This window comes from Miscanthus floridulus, chromosome 2, assembly GCF_019320115.1.
Source record: "Miscanthus floridulus cultivar M001 chromosome 2, ASM1932011v1, whole genome shotgun sequence".
Lineage (NCBI taxonomy): Eukaryota > Viridiplantae > Streptophyta > Magnoliopsida > Poales > Poaceae > Miscanthus > Miscanthus floridulus.
Genome location: NC_089581.1, coordinates 125,556,149 through 125,567,035, shown reverse-complemented (window position 1 = coordinate 125,567,035; position 10,887 = coordinate 125,556,149). Strand labels below are relative to the sequence as shown.

At 45.6% G+C, this 10,887-nt stretch overlaps 1 protein-coding gene and 1 pseudogene across 1 annotated transcript; both read left to right on the top strand.

Annotated features, from left to right (window-relative positions):
- The first annotated feature begins 2,263 nt into the window (after positions 1–2,263).
- LOC136537014 (S-locus-specific glycoprotein S13-like) lies at positions 2,264–3,812 on the top strand (annotated as a pseudogene).
- A 1,211-nt stretch (positions 3,813–5,023) lies between these two features.
- Positions 5,024–7,311, top strand: LOC136539582 (uncharacterized protein At2g23090-like). Its single transcript, XM_066531546.1, has 3 exons — positions 5,024–5,223; positions 5,345–5,385; positions 6,899–7,311. Exons 1-3 carry the CDS (start codon positions 5,151–5,153, stop codon positions 7,016–7,018), a joined length of 234 nt encoding a protein of 77 aa, XP_066387643.1. The 5' UTR covers positions 5,024–5,150; the 3' UTR covers positions 7,019–7,311.
- Positions 7,312–10,887: the final 3,576 nt, after the last annotated feature.

Below are 10,887 nucleotides of genomic sequence, written 5' to 3'. Positions count from 1 at the left end.
ATAAGAGGATGACAATTACAATGGTTTTGAAGGTAGAAGTAATGGGTCTGTTTGTTTGCCTAGATAGATAGGTATAATCCAACAAGCACTTGACAATTAACAGGCCTAGATGCACATAGGCATTTACAGTAACAAAACTGAACATATGCAGAAAACAAAGACATTAGCAGAAAATCAACCAGTGCCACCTCCTAGTTCTTTTCATCATCATATCATTGGCCTAACTAGATCTCCAATGCTAGAATATTTCTTGTATACCTCATGTTCAAACAAGGACCAAAACAGTGAAGCATACAGGAAAAGACGAGAAAGAAGACCTGTGGATCGGATCTGTCGTCTCTGCTGTGGCACACAACGGACATGGACGCCAATGCCACTGTGCTCCACCATCAAGCCCCGACACCTAGCCTCCAAAAGGACACCGGAGCCACCACAGCATACCAGGGATCATCCTCCATCGTGGCCACCGCTGCTAGTCTAACGCGCACAAATTTATTTTCACTTGAAGGGAAAATATCCAATATAGGTCAACCTGTAGGACATCCACACAGAGAATATAATACTATAACGACTCCAAAGACATGTCAATACAACCAGGCATCTAGTGCAATGGTAAAGATCATGCATTCCTTCCTCCGGGTCCCGGGTTCGACTCCCAGGCATTGAAGTTTTGTTTTAAATTTATTAGACCTCGACGGCACAAAAGGTACAAGTGACACGCAAGCCATTGGGTCCCACAGGTCAGATGGAGATGGAGAAAGGTCCCACAGGTACACGTGACACGTGAGCCATCAAGTCCCACAGGTCGCATTGTCCTACAGGTACACGTGACACGCAAGCCGTCGGGTCCCATAGGTCGGATGGAGATGGAGAACGGTCCTATAGGTACACATGACACGTAAGCCGTTGGGTCCCACAGGTCAGATGTGGAAGGGTCCCGTAGGTACACGTTGGATGGAGAAAGGACCGAGCGAAGACTTTTATGATGAATTGCAAGCGTCACAGATGAGTAACTACAGGTCCCACAGGTACACGTCGGATGGAGAAGAGTCACATAGGTACACGTCACATGAAGAAATAATCGAGCAGAGACTTTTATGACGAATTGCAAGCGTCACGGATGAGTAACTACATGTCCCACAAGTACAGGTCAGATGAAGACAATACCATGCGGAGATCTATGATGAAGTGCCATTCATTACAGATCAAATATTGTTCGTCACAGATGTGTAATTAGTTCAATGATGAAGCCCTGTTCGTCATAATATTAAAGGAGATCGTCACAGATGAGTCACGCGAGTGATCTGTGATGAAACCCTATGCTCTTCTATGACATTTTTATGACGATGCCTGATTTCATCATAGATAGGGAGGGTTGGAGGATCGTTACCACTGATCTATGACAAAACGGTAATATTCGTCATAAAAACGATCTTCTATGACAGTTTCGGATTCGTCATTAAAATTTTCGTCATAGAAGTGGATATTTCTAGTAGTGTTGCCTATATATCCCATCTGCGCTTGTTGCTCATCCCAGTACTCATGAGATGGAACAATGGTCCTGTCTGCCTAGCATGGCTTAAGAGATGGGTGTTCCTCCCTTATAGCAATTTCAAGAGACTCTCTGTATCGTTTCTAATTACTAGAAATAGAGATTTTGATAAAAAAATACACTTCAACGATTTCTTTATTTGATTATCTAAATATAGTCGTCTTCTATTTCGGAGTTCTCGCTAGCCAAAAATAAAAAATAAGAATGACTCTCTAGAGTGCACGCAAGATATAAAAAACCTGTTGGAGAGTTAAAAAGATATAGAAAATAAATTTTATGTAAATGGTTCTCCAAATGATGATTTAGAGAGTGAGTGTTAGAGAGGACTCATATGCTCTTAGGCAAGCCCATGCTAAAACAAAGAGCAAACCATATATAGCCTCCAAAGTGGACTAATCCCTAAGATCTCCTTCGTGGGATAAGCATTGTTTACAGGTTTTTTCTTCGCTAATATGGCTGTCGTCAATGACATATTGACAGTACCATCCTACTAACACGCGTCTATTTTATTGCTGCCGGTGCCGGCGTAACTGAGGCGCTGACTCGCAGTAAGTTATATTTGCATGATGTTGTCGTGATTATTTCTTATTACTGTGTGTTGTCCCATTCAGGTATGAAACGAGATTTCTTCTCCCAGATCGTCAAATTAAACACACGCTTCATTACTGCTCGTAGACCAAGGCCAAGTGTGATAACTTCAGATTGTCTTGCTGATCCCTGCTCAGAAAAGCTTTTCAGACTTGGCCTAACGCCATACCCGGATGGATTATTGCTCAGCTATCACCTACACTGCGGCCGGCCTTCTCCTTCTCCTTCTGGCGCCATGTCCATGTGCATCCGACGACAGGATCGTCCCCGGCAAGCCGCTCTCCCCTGGTGCCACCATCGTATCGGAGGACGGCAGCTTCGCCCTGGGCTTCTTCTCCCCTACCAACAACTCAACTCCGGCCAAGCTGTACCTCGGCATATGGTACAACGACATCCCAGAGCTCACCGTGGTGTGGGTCGCCAACCGACAAACCCCTCTCACAAACAGCACGTCCCCTCCACCAACGCTGTCCTTGGCGGCCGACACCTCGGGTCTTGTCCGGCGCCGACGGCCGCGCTGTCTGGACTCTGGACAACGAACGTCACCGGTGGTGTCGTCCCAGGCAGCTCTGCAGCACCGCAAGCGGCGGCGGCCAGTGGCCTCGCCGCGGTGCTCCTCAACAGCGGCGACCTCGTCATCAGGTCGCCCAACGGCACCACCCTATGGCAGAGCTTCGAGCACCCCGCGGACACGTTGCTCCCCGGCATGAAGATCCGGATCAAGTACAGGACACGGAGCGGCGAGCAGCTGGTGTCGTGGAAGGGGCCCGGCGACCCCTCGCCGGGGAGCTTCACGTTCGGCGCGGACCCTGACAGGGTCATTCAGCTCTTCCTCTGGAACGGGACCGGGACGCGTCGTTGTCCCGTGATGCGGAGCGCGCCGTGGACGGGGTACATGGTCGGCGGCCAGTACCAGGCCAACACCAGCCTCGTCTACGTGGTGTTCGTCAGCACCGAGGAGGAGATGTACCTGACCTACACCCTCTCCGACGGCGCGCCGCACACCAGCAGCGTGATCGGCTGGGGCTGGCTGGTTGGGCGGCTGGCCAGCCCCCTCACATGGACACTATTCACGTGAACCAGTCAGTAGTACTTCTTTCTCACGTAAACGAATCAGCAACGATATGAACCAGCCAACCGAACAGGCTGTAGGTACGTGCTGACCTACTCCGGCGAGTACCAGCTCCAGAGCTGGAACAGGAACAGCATGGCGTTGGCCGTCCTCGGGGTGTGGCCGCCGACCGGCTCGTCGTGCAGCAGCCGCTACGGCCACCGCGGGCCCAACGGCTACTGCGACAACACCGAGGCCGTCCCGACGTGCAGGTGCCTCGACGGCTTCGAGCCGGCGAGCACGGGAGACTGGAGCGGCGGCACCTTCTCGCGGGGCTGCCGCCGGAAGGACGACGCGCCACGGTGCGGCGACGGGTTCCTGGCCTTGCCCGGGATGAAGTCGCCCGACGAGTTCGTGCGCGTCGGCAACAGGACCCTGGAGGAGTGCGCCGCCGAGTGCAGCCGGAACTGCTCCTGCGTGGGGTACGCTTACGCCAATCTACGGCTCAGCAGCAGCAGCACCGCCGCGTCGGCGGGGGACGTGACGAGGTGTCTGGTGTGGGCCGGGGAGCTCATCGACACGGCGAAGATGGGCACGCCATTGGCAGCGACACTCTCTTAGCCTGTTCGCTCGCTGGTTTTAGTCAGGACTTATTAACCAGCTAATAGTGTTTTTCTCTTACAACAGACCAGCACCAGCTGAGCTTATCAGCCTAGAAACCGACGACTGCTGGCTTACGTGCTGGTACGATTTGTTTTGTGAGCTCCCTCTCTGCATGTGCTCTCCATAGACTGAAAATTGCATAAATGGAACTTGCATGGACTCTGCACAGGTCAAAGGGCAAAGACCAATGCACTGAAGATTGCATTGCCTACGGTTCTGACCAGCAGTATTTATTCTACTGCTCGTGGGCATTTCACTCGCAAAGTTCAAAGGTACTGTACAACTCAACTCTTCACGTTTCTCTTTAGGCCCGGTTAGTTGGCGAAATTTTTTGGAAAATGATACTGTAGCACTTTCGTTGTTATTTGACAATTAGTGTCCAATCATAGTCTAATTAGGCTTAAAAGATTCGTCTCGTGAATTTCGTCTAAACTGTGTAATTAGTTTTACTTTTTTTTATATTTAATGCTTCATACATGCGTCCAAAGATTCGATGTGATGAGGAATCTTAAAAAATTTTGTAAAATTTTGGGAACTAAACAGGGCACTTAGGAGAACATCACTGATTACCAAAAAAATGGATGCAGGTAAAACAGGGAATAGGAAAAGGAGCAAGAAGCTAATTTTGGGTGGTATGGGTATACATCTGATGAACTTGGGGAAATAAACTCTGCCCAAGAGTTTGTGTTACCCTTTGTCAGATTTGATGATATTGTGGCAGCAACGCACAATTTTTCTGATGCATATAAGATAGGACAGGGAGGTTTTCGCAAAGTTTATATGGTAACTCTTCCATTTGGTAGTAGCTTCCTCTAACTGATTTTATAGCTGAATAATCACATAGAGCTGCCAGCTGCGTGACATGCTAACGATAATTAGCCTGTTTGTTTGGCTATGGCTTATCGTAAACGATCATAAATTTCCAACCAAAATAATATTTTTCTCTCACACAAACCAGCCAATAATACTTCTTTACGAACCAGCAACGATACCAACACGCCAACCGAACAGGCTGAATTTTACAGCTGCAAAAACGTCGCTTCCCTCCGTCGGGTAATAATTCCTCGCTGCTGGATGGACGGCCGAGATCTCCTCAAGAGTGACTTTCCGGCACGGCACCGACGGGCACGGGCGGCTTTCAATTAAAAACTCCCGTTGGGCGCCCACAGATCTGCCATCCCCCTCGCCTCCCGTGAACCACAGTCCTAACGCGGAGCGGCGCGGGCCGGCCGCCGGGCGAAGCAGGGCGAGGTGCGGGCGCGTTGCTGCCATCGATCGTCGCCGGATCCATCCACCATGGGCGGCGGCAACGGCCAGAAGTCCAAGATGGCCCGCGAGCGCAACTTGGAGAAGAACAAGGCGGCCAAGGGTGCGCCCCCACTTCCTACGCCATGTCGCTTCCGGTTCTTCGATATTATATGTGTTCTCTTCGTGCGATTGCTCTGGGAGGGTGCTCCGATCTGATGGATCTGCGTGTTTCCGCTGTGCAGGGAGCCAGCTTGAGACCAACAAGAAGGCCATGAGCATCCAGGTACACCCTGTCTAGATCCGTGTCTTTGCTCTTCCGTTTTGATGTCTTTTGGTGGAAATTCCATGATGGATTGGTAGGGCATGTTGTGCTCATAGAATAGTCTGCTGGATTAGTGACTGTAGCTGTAATTGAGATTGGAGTTTCTTTTCCACGGTTAGGATCAGTTGTGAATTTCGTGTGGGGGATGCCATCACCGATGTAAGTTTACGCGGCACTATGTGGCTATTAGTTGGTACAGCTCGAATTGGAGACTGAAAATAAGCTAAGCTGTATCTTTACATGGCAAAGAACACAACCAGGCATAATGCCATCCTTTCCCTTAATGGGGCTTCTCTGATCAGTCAAGCAGGCAACACAGTTTGTGTGTCTAGTTTTAGTTACAGCCCAATCTTATGGCATGTTTGGATACCATGGGCTAATTTTTAGCTCAAATTAGCCACAGTGCATCCAAAGATGAGTGCTAATAGGTGGGCTAATTTTTTAGCCAAGTCTTGAACTAGTTGTTATCCAACTAGCTAGCCAGCCATAGCTAATTTGAGCTAATTTTTAGCCCCAACTATTAACTAGCCATGTGTATCCAAATAGACCCTTATGTTTGTTCATTGGGTACCAATCCAGCGGTTGGCTTAGCTTATAGTGCTTACTGCCTTGTTGACAAATACGCTTGTTTATTGCCTTGTTGACAAATATGCTTGTTTATTATTTATTATGTTGATTGATGGAAAATCAGTTGTCTGTAGCGAAATTTGGCTTCAGAAATGGCACTACTGTACTAATACCAACTACTGCCCATGAAAAACAACTTAGTCCATTGGGTTTGTCTGTGCAAACTGTTCTACATCAGGCACTAGATTCCTATCCAATGCTTGGAATTGGAATTCGAACTGAACCTGGACTGTGCTCTATTTTCTTCTCAGGCAAAACATCAATCGTGTCTGCTGGCTTGAACTGTTTGATGCTTTGAATCTATATTTGGGGGCTACAACTTATTCACAGTGTTATGGAGATCCCTAAACTCTCAAATTGTGGATGAGTCTAAATTTTGTTTAAGTGTGCCGCTTGAGGTCCAAAGTCTCATTAATTCATATGTACTTGCCTGCATGATGTGCCTGGGCATATTTAACTGGCTTAGTCACATTTGGGCCTAGATATGCATTTAAGTATTTAGGGGACATTAGATGGCACCATGGAACACTGCTTAGCACCAGTAGTTCCATGCTAGTGGTATCAGTTTCCTTGTTAGAGTTCACGTTTAATAGAGGAGTTCAAAATTTCTAGACGTACTCAAACTGAAGTAGTTCTGCAAGTTTTTAGTCTTGGTTGGAACACTGTTTAGCACCAGTAGTTTCATGCAAGCTGTATCAATTTCCTTGTAGTTCACGTTTAATAGAGGAGTTCAAAGTTTCTAGATGTACTCAAACTGAAGTAATTCTGCAAGTTTTTTTTGTCTCGGTTGCATATTTTCACAAGCTGGTGTCTGAAGTATTTTTCGTTTTGGCCAACCTGAACACAGTGCAAAGTATGCATGCAAACATTCATGTGTACCACGACTGAAGTGAAGTGCCGGGAGCATGCCGAGGCTAAGCATCCAAAGACTGACGTGTACCAGTGCTTCCCCCATCTGAAGAAGTGAAAAGCCTGAACTAGCAACCAGTGCCGTGGTCATGGAGTTGAGGAAATGTGTCTGTTAGCCATGCGGTTTGCTCACAATCAGTACAGGAGGTCAGGAGCTTTGCCTGTGCCGAGGGTGTTCATTCCGTGTTGTCTGCCGCCAATCATGCGCCCTGTCCTATGTTAACCTATACATAAGAAAGTGATGTGGTGTCCACTTCCAGTGAAACCTATTGTCTGCTGTTAAAACCTGGTTGGTTTCGGAACGATGATTTTCATGTGCAAACAGATGACTGGTCCGTGAGAATTGTGCCAGTTTGCATGTTCTTCGTTTGTGCGTCCTGCCAAGCACAAGAATTCCTTTGCAAATACAATTTCTCGTAGTTTTACTCCGAAGGTATGCCTGACCCATTTAGCAACTAGTCCATAAACATGCACGTGTGTTATGATGTCAGTTATTTGCTTTTTTCCCAAATAGCTTATTATTAGTGTATAATTGTGTAATAGTAACTGTTTCGTATAGCTGTAATGTCGAGCAGGTCGACTAGCGTTTCTAGCTTATACTCTAATAACCACTGTGCTGGCGCTTGAGTCCGTTGAGAACTTGTACCCATATGCGGTTCGCGAATTTGTGCTCGTACGTGGTTCGTGTTTTTTCATGTGCACTTCTTGCTTGAGGCGGAACGTGGTCAGTGATGAATCAGAACTAGATTAATGTGGAAACCCGTTTTAGGACAAATACAGGTAGGAATTAAGGTCCTACCGATCAGGAATATAACCTGAGACGTTGGAGCTAGAGAAAAAAAAATGTCTTCCAAAAGTTTTCTATAATTAGATCTCCACATATTGTCATCTTCTAGTCAGATTTGAAAAAGCTTGGTTTCTCGACGATCCGTGTATTTACCCCGCCAAAAGCTGTGGTTGCTCCAATCGCGAAGAGGTGTGCCCAGGTGATCCTCCAGCCTTATACAGCCCAGTAGTTGAGGGCTTGAGGCCCATGTCTAGCACTTAATATTTCAGGTGCTGATTGCGTAATATGTACTGACATCTTAGTACACTTTACGCTTGTAACAATTGTTTTTGGACGTCTGGTTTGAAGATAAAAAAAAAAACAAAATCCTTCCTCTGATTCTAGATGTAGTCACTTTAGATTTGTCCATAACGATTATAACTAAGTAAATCAAGTGACTTCAACGCCTTCATCTGTTATGTGTTCGCCTGTTTGTAAAAGCAGTTGTTTGCTGGCTGTCAGCACAGTATTTGCGTGAGAGGCAGAGCAGTGTAAAAAACAGCTGCCGAACAAGTCTGGTATACAAGACCATGAGACCATGCACTCGAATTCAACCATGACCGTTTTTTTTATATGAAAATTCTCATGAACGGATGCCATCAGAATCCGAAAAGAAAAGGAGAAACATTGCACTAGGCATTACCAATTGTCCTCTTAAAAAGTGAGTGGGTTCCAAAAACAACAGACCGTGCAAGTCAATGCTTTATGTCCTCTAGAGTCATGCCTTTCTGTGCTTTGGTTGGGCATAGCTGCCTTTGCCTGCCGTGATGTTTGGTTTTGTGGTGGTGGCCTTTGCTTTATTTTGCAGGCTCGCAGCACGTTGTCCATGTCGGGCAGAGTCAGTGCATGATGATGGTTCAGTGGACGAGCTGTGGTGGCTGCACAAGCACAACGCAAATGGATTCGTTCACTGGACGACCGAATATATAAAGAATCCGAAGACTTTGAATTGTCTAAGTGGGCGCCACATCCACGGCGAGGACCGAAGTGCCCCCTTCGACCCGCTCTCTGGGAAATGTTTTTGTCCACCCTGCTGATGTACATGAGAGCCACAAACCCTAGAGTTAAAGTTTTTTCCCCCCTAAAAGAACGTCAGAAATATTTGCTTTGCTGAAAGATTATTAAAACAAGAGAATTGATCTAGTTTATGAAGAATGGCAGACACAAAAACCATACAGTTAGAGGTAAATGTTGTTGGGTGTACACCAGCAGGAAAAGGGCTGGCTTGATGCATGTCAGCTTAGGGTTAGCATGTCTAGAAGAACCCAATGATCTAATAGAAGGGGCTGAATCGGGCTTAAAAAAATGAAGCAACAATAATCTTAGCGTACACAAAACTATTTCATCCGCTTGCATAAAGGCACCTAAGACTAAAACGATCACACTAAGAAATCCTCAGGATACTAAAACATGTCCTTAGAAAGAGAAGGGTCCTTATGTGTGAAAAGTAAACCTATTACTAAGCACACTCTAACATGTAATTCTAGTTGTAAAAAAAGAACTTGAACACAATAAGTAGCAAAACACAACCTTCAGACATGAGAGTAATGCAAGAACATAAAAGATGTAAAGAGACAAGTAGATTATTTTCCCGTGGTAACGGGTTGTTGTCCAGTTGCCACAATCCCTAGTCCACGTTAGAGCACCGAAGAGTAAAAAAGACTCAATCTAGCTCCTTGAGTCACGAAGTCTCAAGTCTCCACTAGCGAATACTCATTCTTTATTCCAGAACAACAGATAAAACAATGTACACCAATAGGAGCCTCCCAATAAGAAACTCCATCGGGAAGGTCACCCAGTCCTCCGTCGGTCCACCTATGTCTAGAAAATACTAAGAATAACAAGTCTTTAGTAACACCTTGATGAAAACCAAGCCAAGAACATCGAATGGACACAAAAGCATACTCTCACAGTTGGCAAACTTGGCTTGGATGGCTCCCACACACTTCACAATGTCCCTCCACATGTCTCATAGCTGAGGTGAAAGAATAGCTCCAAATTAGCTAGGAATGGTACATATATACGGCGTGAATGCCTTTCTAGCCGTTAAAAAAAAGTCTACAGACATAGACATAACCAGATAATCTATCGGGCGTCACGCAATCGCACCAGACCATATGATGATCCTATGTATTCCAATTTTCAACGACTAGAAGGGAATATGTCAAAATAAACCTCATCATATGATTCGCTGGGTGTCACGAAATCACCACCAAATCATATGGTGTGGTCCAGTGACTTGGCCAACTCGACACACGGTCGAGGCACACCATCACTAGATGATCCTTTGAGGGTCATGAAGTCACCACCAGATCAAAATGTGCACACCAGTAACTTGGCCCCACTAGACGCACAGTCAAGACAAGGCCTCACTGGTTGATCCATCGAGTGTCACTTAGTCACCACGAAATCATACGGTGCACATAAGTGAATTGGCCACTTAAGTACTTAACACACAATGAAATCCGTGCCTCACCGGATTATCCGCCGAGGTATCATGAAGTCACCACCAGATTATGCTGTGACCACTCAACTACTATGGTCAAGTCATAAATTGATTGTGCACGGTGCCACATGATGATTGGGCAAAAAAAAATCAGAATTCGTAAATTAGGCCAAAGAATAGCTAAAAAATCATGATTTTCACGTGCATGCGGCCACAGGGGATCCAACTCACAACCTCTAGTTTACCACTACACTCAAAGTCTCCTATGACCAAATGGCTTATACTTCCTTTTGTATTCACTTTATTAAATATTGTAATACATATTTGAGACCCTAAATGAATTCAAATGAAAAGGATTGAACTGCAAAGTTTTAGATCTCTTCGAGTACTATAACTTTGGTTTATGTCATTTTTACATCCAAGATCATTTTAAGAATTCAAAAAAAGAATTTCAAAATCATTAATTTTAAAACAAAATTTATCGGATCTAAATGATTTTAAATGAAAGCATCGTCAACTACAAAATTGAACATCTCTTCAAGTACTAAAACTTTGCTTTAGGCCATTTCTTCATCCGAGGTACTGTGAAAATTTTAAAAAAATGAATTTCAAATCTAAACACTAAATGATTTCAAATAAAAATGGAGTCAACTAC

Excerpts from the sequence above, each read along its gene's own strand:
- LOC136539582 (XM_066531546.1), top strand. The coding sequence starts at position 5,151 with ATGGGCGGCGGCAACGGCCAGAAGTCCAAGATGGCCCGCGAGCGCAAC. Across the intron at positions 5,224-5,344 it reads GAAGAACAAGGCGGCCAAGG|GGAGCCAGCTTGAGACCAAC; the intron begins GTGCGCCCCCAC and ends TCCGCTGTGCAG. Across the intron at positions 5,386-6,898 it reads AGAAGGCCATGAGCATCCAG|TGCAAAGTATGCATGCAAAC; the intron begins GTACACCCTGTC and ends ACCTGAACACAG.